General features: G+C 55.1%; 1 protein-coding gene across 2 annotated transcripts; it reads right to left on the bottom strand.

Moving 5' to 3' along the window:
- Positions 1-2,485: 2,485 nt before the first annotated feature.
- Positions 2,486-9,442, bottom strand: Cfap410 (cilia and flagella associated protein 410). Of its 2 annotated transcripts, none has more exons than XM_041634870.1 (7): positions 9,289-9,442; positions 8,273-8,291; positions 7,469-7,515; positions 6,156-6,385; positions 5,040-5,211; positions 4,337-4,412; positions 2,486-3,560 (listed from the first exon to the last, which is right to left on the bottom strand). In XM_041634870.1, the coding sequence occupies exons 1-7, from the start codon at positions 9,363-9,365 to the stop codon at positions 3,432-3,434; spliced, it is 750 nt and encodes a 249-aa protein (XP_041490804.1). In that variant the 5' UTR covers positions 9,366-9,442; the 3' UTR covers positions 2,486-3,431. The 2 variants fall into 2 exon arrangements, with proteins under 2 accessions (XP_041490804.1, XP_041490803.1); XM_041634869.1 differs by having other exon boundaries at positions 4,337-4,415.
- Between the last annotated feature and the right edge of the window lie 212 nt (positions 9,443-9,654).

Below are 9,654 nucleotides of genomic sequence, written 5' to 3' on the forward strand. Positions count from 1 at the left end.
GCCCTGGGTAAGGGTCTCCCTATGGGCCTGGACTTTTCAGGCAGTTTTAGGAACCAGACGAATTGCCAGGGCTTCCCCCTTGGCCTCCTTAGTTCCAACTTAAAGGGCAGTAGGTCTGGCTGGACTAGTGAGGCCAAGACAAGGACAAGCACTCACATAAATGGCTGCTACTTCACAGCCTCTGGTTCCCATGCTGCTCTTTCCCATACGTTGGTCCCCAGAGGACAGACCACAATGGAGCAGGGCCTCCCTCTGGTGCCCAGGGTACTGGGGATGGCAACAGTGACTTGATGCCCAGAGCTGGCCGGGCCTTTGTCACTGTTGAGTGATTTCTGGGTCTTGAGACCCCTGAATAAATCTTAGGGTGATCAGGGAACCTTAGGAAGCATTCCCCAAAGCATGACAGCCGACAGGCTTACCCATTGCACTAGCCCCCTGCAGCCCTGCTTGGTGGCAGGCCACAGTGTTCCCGAGTCACCATGTCACACTGGTTCACATATGTGGACTCAACCCAACATGAGGAGCAATAGGAAAGCACCTTGCAATTCTTCCAGTAGCATAATAATATCTAAGCCCTTGCCCCAGCAGCCATCAAGAGTCCCCACCATCCTGCGGCCTCGCATCCTGATGTCATCTAGTCTGATGACATGAACTGGGTGATCCTGCCTATTGGATGTCTGACCCTTGTGAAGACTAAACAGGGTCGGGGTCAATGGAGCATGCTACATCAATGACTTGGCTGAGATAGGCAGGTTCTTTCCAACCCTGCCAGCTTGCCCAGCCCAAGAAGGGGCAGCATCTGTAAGGGTGTCATTCCCTAAGGCTATGCTCAGTGGCTGCCCACTTACATAGCTGCTGCTGTATGCAGCTTTGCACAGTAGAGGACCGACCTCTCCTCCTAATGGGTGTTCTCATTTTGCAGCGGTTGTATGGGATGACCCAAGTACAGAGTAAGAGTGGACCTTCCAGGGAAGGTCTGAGACCAGGCCTGGTCATGGAACTCAGGGGTGCTGGTCACAGACTCTTCAACAGACAGGAAAAACTGCAGCATGTCTTTGATGTCATGATGCTCTGCTCAGAGTGCTGCATGGATGCAGGTGCTGCCGGGCAAGCACGCAGCTGAGATGCCAATGGTCGGCCCCATAGGACACTGCAAAGTTGCTGTGGGTCTTTTTCCCAGGCAACATGCCAGCTGCCCCCCAAGAAGTCAGTGTCCTCAAGGCTGCTGGGAGTGGGGTCTTGAGCACATGGCAACAAGGTCTGTATTATGGCTCTTGAGGAACAGAATCAATGGGATGTATATATACTGTAAAAGTGGGTTCGCCAGGCTGGTTTACACAAGTGGGCTGGGTGGCCCAGTAATAGCCATCTGCATGTGGGAGAGGCTGAGAATCTGGTAGCTGTTAAATTCATGCCTGCATGCCTCAGCAGCCCCAAGCTGTTGCCAAGTGCCAGGAAGTTTCCTGGAAAGTCTCTGGTCTTCAGTTCACACTGGAAACTCAGAGATTCTGCTGTCACTAGAGGAGGGTGACAGCACGAAGGGCTGGCAGGCAGCATTGCCTTTTCACTTGGACCACTTTATATCTGGGCTACCTGCTAGGGGTGCTGCCACTCTGGAAATGGCCTCTAGACCATCATAAGGTTCTCCTGCTCCCCAGCTGACCGGTTCAGGAGTCCCTGCTGGGGACACATGTGCTTGTCCCAGAGACACCGTGAATACCCATTAACTGTTTACCGTGTTATCCCTCCATCGAGGGCAACTCAGGGTCTGGGGACAACAGCAGGCTGTGGTTGGGCACTTGCTCAGTCTGGGCATCTGCCACACAGTGGGGGTCTACAACATGGCATCACGGGCTGGAGAAGCAGACAGGACCTGTTTCACTCTGGTCACTGTCAGGTAGGGTCAGGTCATCGTCCCATGCCTGGTTCCTTCAGCATGGGACTCAGCTCTTGGTATGGAACTCCTGCCAGGTTCAATGTTTATCTGTTCAGCTGCATGGCAGCTTTGGGTCCTGGTGACGGCAATGGTTTTAGGAGACACACAGGATACAGAGCAGCTACCTCTTTCCTGAGCTCTACTCTTTTAGGGGTGACACCTCCAGCCTCAGTTTTCCCTGCTGAGTTGGACAGGAGGTGCCCCGCCCCTCTGATGCCAATTCCTGTTTTGCTCAAGGGGCTACACCTGGAACATTCAGAGTAGGGGCTGAAGGTCCGGTCCGTTTGCTCAACTCTGGGTAGGGCCCCATGCTGTGCTGTAGCTTCTCCCCAGTCTGGACAGAGAAGGCTGGAGTGGGCATCAGGGATTGGGGTCTTATCACAACTGGTACAGTTTGCCCATCCCTGAGGTATGCATGAGTGTGCCACAGGAGGAAGGAAAGCCAGGGTATTACAGGCGCGTAGTGTGGTTCAGGGAGCAGCAGCTGCTAGCATTTCCAGATTTTTATGTCCTGGAACATGGAATTGGACCAGGGACACAGATACTGATAGAAACAAGTTTATTAAGAGAGAAAGTACTCCCAAGATTGGAGGTGGACCAGAGGAGGAACAAGGTCTAGTGGCCAGTAGTCCTGAACTTTCAGCATTAAGACCCTATAAGGTCAGCTATTGTATACAGCAGGCTTCTTGGGCCATGTCTACCTGTACCATGGTGGTGGTCGTGGTTCCAGACTTTTTGCTCATTGTTCTATATATGCTAATATAATATATATATATATTATATATATATACACGCTAATCTTGATATCTTTCTTGGTTCTGTTCTTTGTGGCAGGTATAAGCTCACCCCAAGGCCCTCCTGCCTGGTGGGTAAGTTACAGGCCCTACCCCAGCTGTTCTAACAAAGACAGCTTTATTGATGGCATCCGACACCTCAGAATGCTGGGCACCTCTGGATGTCCCCAACAGTTACTCTACCCGGGTGACATCCCTCTCCTGAAGAAGAAATAAAATGGACAGTGTCTGCCCATCCTTGTCCTGAGAGTAATCCCTTCTCCTAGGCTACGGTATCTAAGGACATCTGGCACACGGTGTCTTGTAAGACCATTTCAGGCCACATCCCTGAGGACAGGCTTGAGACGGGGACACCAGGGCTCCCCCATAGCTGCTGAGAAACAGCATGGACCTTGAGGTCAAGGCCCTGCCTGTCACTGAGATGCTGGCTTCCAGCCCAAACAAAGTGCTTTATTGGAGGGTATGGCTCGTACAGTCCCCCTTGAGGAAGGGTCAGGCAGTGCCCAGATCCTCAAGGTCTCAGCTGTATGGGACTATGCTGATGGGCAGCACCTCTGCCAGCCCTAGGCACAGGAGAGGGGTCTGCTCAGCTGGCAGTCCCTGTTCCTCCCTGGGTCTGGTGTTGGGAGCCCAGAGGGAGGCTTTTCAGGTTGAGCTGCGTTTCCACAGGATACAGGGTCCAGGTACTGGGGCATATGCAGTCACTCCATGTCCTCCTGGGGCTCCAGCCTGTGCAACGCCTGTAGCCGGCTGCCCACAGTCTGCTGGACGGCCTCTAGCCCCTCCATGTCCAGTTCCCGCAGCAGCAGCAAGATGGCAGTCAGGATGTTCTGGGGACAGAGAGGGTGACCTAGAGACTGCCTGGTGGCATCCTTTATAGGGTGACAGTCTCGGGACGAGGGGGCAGGCCTTCCAAGCAACAACATGGGAAAGTCACAGCACAGACACTGGATAACTGCCTCCCTGTCCAGTTCTTGCCAGTCTTAGGTCTGTGCCCTAGCTTCAGATGGAGAAACTAAGCATAGAGGCTGGGGGCCCAGGACAGCTCAGTGTGGCATTCTCTCATACAAAGTGGTGAGAAAGAACGTTTCCAACCACAGACAAGAGGATGGCTGAGGGGCAGTACCAGTGGCTCATTGGGGGGAGCGAGCCAGAAGTGAGGCTTGACCCCTGACCTCTACAGCACACTAAGGCCTCTGCAGACCCCTATTTGTGTCCTTGCTCTACAGATGCTGGCCCCAGGGTGAGCAGCCGGAAGGTGGGCCTTTCTTTGCGGTGGGTGTGCCCATTCTAGCTGTGGGCCAGAGGATACCTGGTGGGTACCAGTAGACAAATGCCTTTGGCAATTCTCCATGGAGCCCTTGAGGACTTGGGAAGGAAAGGGAGACTGGGCAGAGGCCTGCTCTTGGAGTTGAGTTTGACATGGGGGCAGCAGTGGAGAGGGAGGAATGCTGAGGGACAGTGACCTCGAGAGGTAGGGGCTCCAGCATGCTGGAGTGGGAAGCAGAACTGAGCCTCGTACTCGCCCCCCCCCCACTTCCTCCCTATGAGCCTACATCTGGCCCCATGTTCTGCTGTCTGGAGAAAGGGGGCGGTGGTCACTCACCCTACTCTTGTGACTCCTCAAGGCATCCCTCTGTGAGAAGGAAGGAGGATGGTCTCCAGCAGTCTGGCCTGGGGCTCTGCTGGTGAGAGGGAGACAGAGTATGGCGGTCAGAGGGCTGCAGGCAACACCTGCAGCCAAACCCCACTATGAAGATGCCACGTTGCACTGGCGAGTGGTCCCAGTCCAGAGCAGCAGACAGGGGGCAGGCACCCTCAGTCTAGGCATTGTATAGTGGCACAGGAGCCCAGTGTACAGAACAGGGGCCCAGAGCTACAGGGAGCGGCTGCTTTGTGACCAGGGCTCCCTGCCTGCAATGCTTTCCACCCAGGGCTTCAGGGAAGGCATTGCCACGGAAATGACCCTGGCAGGAGTCAGAGCAGAAGAATGGCCTGTGGTCACTCCCAGAGTTCATCTCCAGTGCTGTCCACAGATGGGAAACAGCAGGCTGCATCTGCCATGTGGAACTCAGCTGTGGTTCCTCTAAAGAACTCACAGCCTTCCTCCTGTGCCATTCTGACCAAGCCTAGTCACAACAAGCAGCAGAATGCCCACATTGAAGGCCATTCCGGCTCTGCGTTACCCTTCCTCCCCAGGGCCACCGGCACTGTGTTGAGCTCACTTCCCTCCCCAGGAGACAGGAAGCTTCCCCATGGCCTGAGGATACCCCTGGAAGTAAAGGTCTTGATCCCTGTCAGGCTCTCACTCTGGTTCCTCTGTGTAGCTCAGCAGGCCGGGGCTGGTCTCAGTTGTCGAGCTGACAGAGCTGAGGGTGTAGGAGGGCTTGGGGCAGCCATTGCCTGCACCCTCTCTGTCTGGGGCAGCAGTGATCTCATCTCCCTCCATCAGTGCGCGAGTCAGCTCTTCCTCGGTCACCGCTTGGGGAGAAGGACAGAAAGGTAAGGGTGTCAGTATCACAGGCCTGTGCTGCACAGCTCCACGCAGCTCCGGCCTCCTCGGGGCTTCAGCACGCCTGCTGCTGTGTGTGTGGGGGGGCTGTCCCTGTGGAGAGTCACTTCTGCTCCTTCTGCTCCCCAATCCCAGAACGTGTATGACACCTGGCAGAAGGGCAGGGGGTGCTTGTGAACCTCAGGTCTAGCATCTTCTAAGAGCAAACCCCAAGTCCAGATAAATCTGCATGGTGCTAGGGTTGGATCCAGGCCTTGCACATGCTAACAGGCTCTGTCATTTCTCTGGAAATGAATGACTACATTTCCAGTCCCTAAAACAAATCTGAAAAAGAATGGGCTTTCCATATTGACTTCGTCACTCTTGCTCATTAAGTGTCTGGGAGAAAGCAATTACATGTGAGCATCAGAAACTGCTGCTAAGAGCATAAAGCCCTGGTGTCAGCAAGCTGGACCCTGCCAAGAGCCCATAGCAGGGCTCCCCACCATGATAGAGGGGGCATGCAGGCACAGCATAGGTGGGCATGGTGTGGGGGGCAGTGGGGGTCTCCTCCACCTGGCTCCAGAGGCCTGGCTGCCAGTGCAGCTGAGCCCACACCATGCTGCCCAGTCACGCCACTGCAAACCCTCCCCATGGCACACAGATTCTCCTCACAGAGTGAGGCAAAAGGAGGAGAGACTGTTGAGGCACCCAAGTCCAAGTGGGCTTAACAGACAGGAGCCTATGCTAAATGCTGCAATGATATATCGGAAAGGGGACACGCTCACACGGGCTGCTTCTGATGACACTATGTGGCGGGCATAAGCCCATTTCCGCAAGCTGGGAGTTGCAGAAGACAGGGAGGCGAGGTGCCTGGGAAGCCCCAGAATGGGGACCATCTCATTCGCCAGTGGGTGGACACGCCAGACCCTACCTTGGTTGTCTAGCTTCTGCAGGTGGGGCAGGTTGCGCAGCACAGTCATGCGGTAAAGGTGCGGGCTGGTGCCGCAGCACGGGTTCTCGGCCAGCCACAGCACCCTGAGGTGTGGTAGATCCTTCAGGTAGAACAGCTCATCCAGACTGGGGATACGGTTCCTCCTCAGGTACAGCTCGCTCAGGCGTCGGCAGCCACGTACAGGTTCCAGGGTGGAGACACTGTTGACGCTGTGGGACCAGCACACTGTTAGGGACCCAAACAATCTGGATCGCATGGGCCAGGACCTGTGTGGGTCTGCCTGTCATGAGTACCAGCGAAAGGTTTTGGCCTTAGAAATGGGTCAAAACCAAGTAAGTCATGGCTGGGGAAGAGGCACCCTTAGGAGGGGTCCCTGAACTTGAGGCACCATGTGGGCAGCTCCTTGGCCTAAAGGTCTGCATTCTCATGGAATCACTGTGGCAGACGGGGTGCTTCACCCTCCTTTGTAGGTGACACTGAGTCCCCAAGAGACAGACTTAACCCTCAGCAGGCACAGCTAAAACTCGGCAACAATGCCCACAAGCCCTACATCACATGCAAAGCAGTGCTGGCTTCCAGAATCCAGGCTAACGACAAACAGGATTTTAGAGTGATTTCCATCCTGTAGGAAAGGGAATACAATGCAGGAAGGGAAAAACAGAACATTCAGAACCCCCAAAGTCCTTACCCACACACTAGATCTTTACAAACGTTCTACCTCCCAGAGCTAGGGCCTGGCCTGCTGCGCTAACCCCACCCATGCTCCTTCCTGCAAGGCTGCTCTGACATGTTAACATGCTCTAGGAAAGAACACTGGCAGGCAGTAGGGGCCGTAAGTATCAGTCCTATCTTAGGTCCCAGAATGCTCAGGGGGGGAATCTAGGGATGGAGGAACTCCTAGAAGTGGTAGAATCAGGAAGGCAGAGGAGAGAGGGCACTGGAAGGTTCTCGGGGACAGATGCGGCCACAGGGAGGACTGGCCTGGGTGGACTACTGTGCATTATCAGCAGGCTTGTCTAACCATGGCTACAAGCGCACAGATAACTTCCTGGAGCGGAGGTGAGAGGGCAAGCAGAGCGGAGCCTTTGAGAGGCCCAGGTAAGTCCTGAGAAAGCAGGTATGATTTGTAGGAGGGCCAGGCTCTTGTAGGCCCATTCCCCAACCCAGAAGCTGCTATCCTAGACTGTGCTGGGAGTCTCCAGCTTTCCTATCTCCCCTGGGTCCCACAGGAGGGGCATGCAGCTCCCCACAGCTTCCATACCCCGGGACTACGGTGACACAGGGTCAAGTACCTGAGTGTGATCACTTCCAGGCTGGGCATCTCGCGGCATATGGAAATCTAAGGAGGGAAGAGTGGGGCGGTGAGCTGGCAACCGTGTCCCGCTGGCACTTCTCAGGTCAGGGAGGACATCTGTCCTGGGTCCTAGCACCTGCACTAGTGGGGTCAAGGAGCGTAGCCTTGCACAAGCAGGGCGCTCAGAAGAATCCGCGCCTGCCGGTCTCTGCGGCCCAGACTGCCCTCGCAGTGCTCTTCCCTGGGGTGGGTTTTCCACCTGACCGTCTAAGACAGTTCTAGAGACAGAACATCGTTATATTCAATGCCCTCAAAGGACATTTGGCTGGGGAGCTTGGTTTCCTATGCCGCAATACAGAAAACTTTTTCTCTTGCTGCTGCTGAGGCGCAAGGAAAGGACAGACACCCTTCCTGCCAGTGGATCTGGGCCCAAGTCAGACACAACAGCAAGGAGGTTTTGGCTACAAGTCATTGTCGGATCTGCAGATCAGACCTGGGTCTTGGGCTCCACAGTCCCAGCTTGGTACACTGTCTAGTCTCTGCCTGCCACGGTGGCGGGGGGGGGGGGGGCACATCCTGAAACTGGGCCATCTGACAGGAGGCCATGCAGAGAGCCTCTGAGGATGTCTGTGAGGGAAAAGCACCACCCAGGACTCCTCCAAGAGCGGAGCTTTGACTTGGCCCTCTTCTCTGTGGGTCCAGCAAGCGACAGGGCCCTGAACTGATGACCACAGATCTGTGACTTATCTATTCTTCTGAGGAAGAGGCATCTGGGAGATGACAGAGTCAAGGCAGAACTTACATCTGTGAGCTGGCTGCCCCTGGGGAAGAAAAGACGGACATACTTTAATCTTGTTGAATGGAAATGACAATTGTCTATACCTCTAAAGATTCTATGATCTAATTGGCACGGTAAGGAATGCTGGGTACCCAGATAACAGGAGAGATATCAAATAACAAATGATTAGGTTGATTTCTCACACTACTACACGCTTGGTGTATGGGGGTTCTCTGTGTGCAGGACACGCGATTTACTCCTCACAGATGCCCACAGCAGAAAACTGTTTCCTCTCACAGACATGTTCAAAGGCTGAGCATGCAGCTTATGAAGCAAGCTTCACAGGCCTGCAATGAAGCTGTTGTTTCTGCCCGCACAGAGGGAGCCCTGCCATGTTGGCTCAATAAAGAAAGGCATTGAAAACTCAGAAAACAAAAGGGACTGTGGTTCAACACCAGCTGTGCCAGGGCAGAGAAAGGCTTTTAATTAACCAAGTCCAGTCTTTCCAATAGCGTGCTGACCCCGCAAGGAGCAAGGGGCTGATTTGTTGTGCCTCTTCTAGATGCTTTGGCCACAGTGTCCCCACCTGAGTCCCCAGAGAAACCTGTAGCTCTTTCACACCCCACGAACACAAACTCCTCCCGAAGCTCTGGTCTCTCAGTCTCAGCGTGACCCAACCATGCATCTGTGAGCGCATCCTTCCTAAAACATCTAAGTTCCAGGCTGTATCTCAGACCTGGTCACCCTCTCCAGCATCTAGTGACCACGGAATCATGACTTTACAACTTCAATTCTCTCTTCCGGTAGACACACCACTATGCACCTTCGTTTTCAGATAGCAGCCGCACTCACAGAGGGTTAGTGGAAGTCTCTCGGCTAGACTAGAAGGAAATTCTAGCTATCAGGCGAGAGCCACAACTCCTCCGAGGCAATGGCCCCCGAGGTGGGCCTGCAACCTGGCTAGCTTGGGGCAACAGGCGCCGCGGAGGGGACTGGAGAGGAAAGGGGCTCTGCTCCCTCCCGCCCCTGGCCGGCCTCACCAGCAGTTGAGCTTCCGCACGCTGTGCAGCTCCGAAGCTTTGGTTCGGGACAGGACCATTTTTCGCGTTAGCTTCATAGTGGCGGCAGGGCCGCGGACCCGGCCGCCCCCTTGTAGTACACTCAGCTAGCGGGAGAGGCCTTCGCCGCGGCACGTTTCCAGGGGCGGGGCCCGAGTCTCCAGGGGCGGGGCCTGAGGTCCCATTGGTCACTAGAAGAGAGGGTGGAACTGCACGGGAGCAATGGGACGGGCAGACTTCCGGGGCAGGAGGCTCCGCCCCGAGCCTTTGGCGGCACTCCGAGCCTGCGATCCTGCGCAAGCGTGAGGCTCCCGGCTGTTCTGCGTTTTGGATCGCCTGTCGCAAGGA

The sequence above is a fragment of the Microtus oregoni genome, unplaced genomic scaffold (assembly GCF_018167655.1).
Source record: "Microtus oregoni isolate MIOR12 unplaced genomic scaffold, Mior012 000046F_ref0000063, whole genome shotgun sequence".
In the NCBI taxonomy this organism is placed as follows: domain Eukaryota; kingdom Metazoa; phylum Chordata; class Mammalia; order Rodentia; family Cricetidae; genus Microtus; species Microtus oregoni.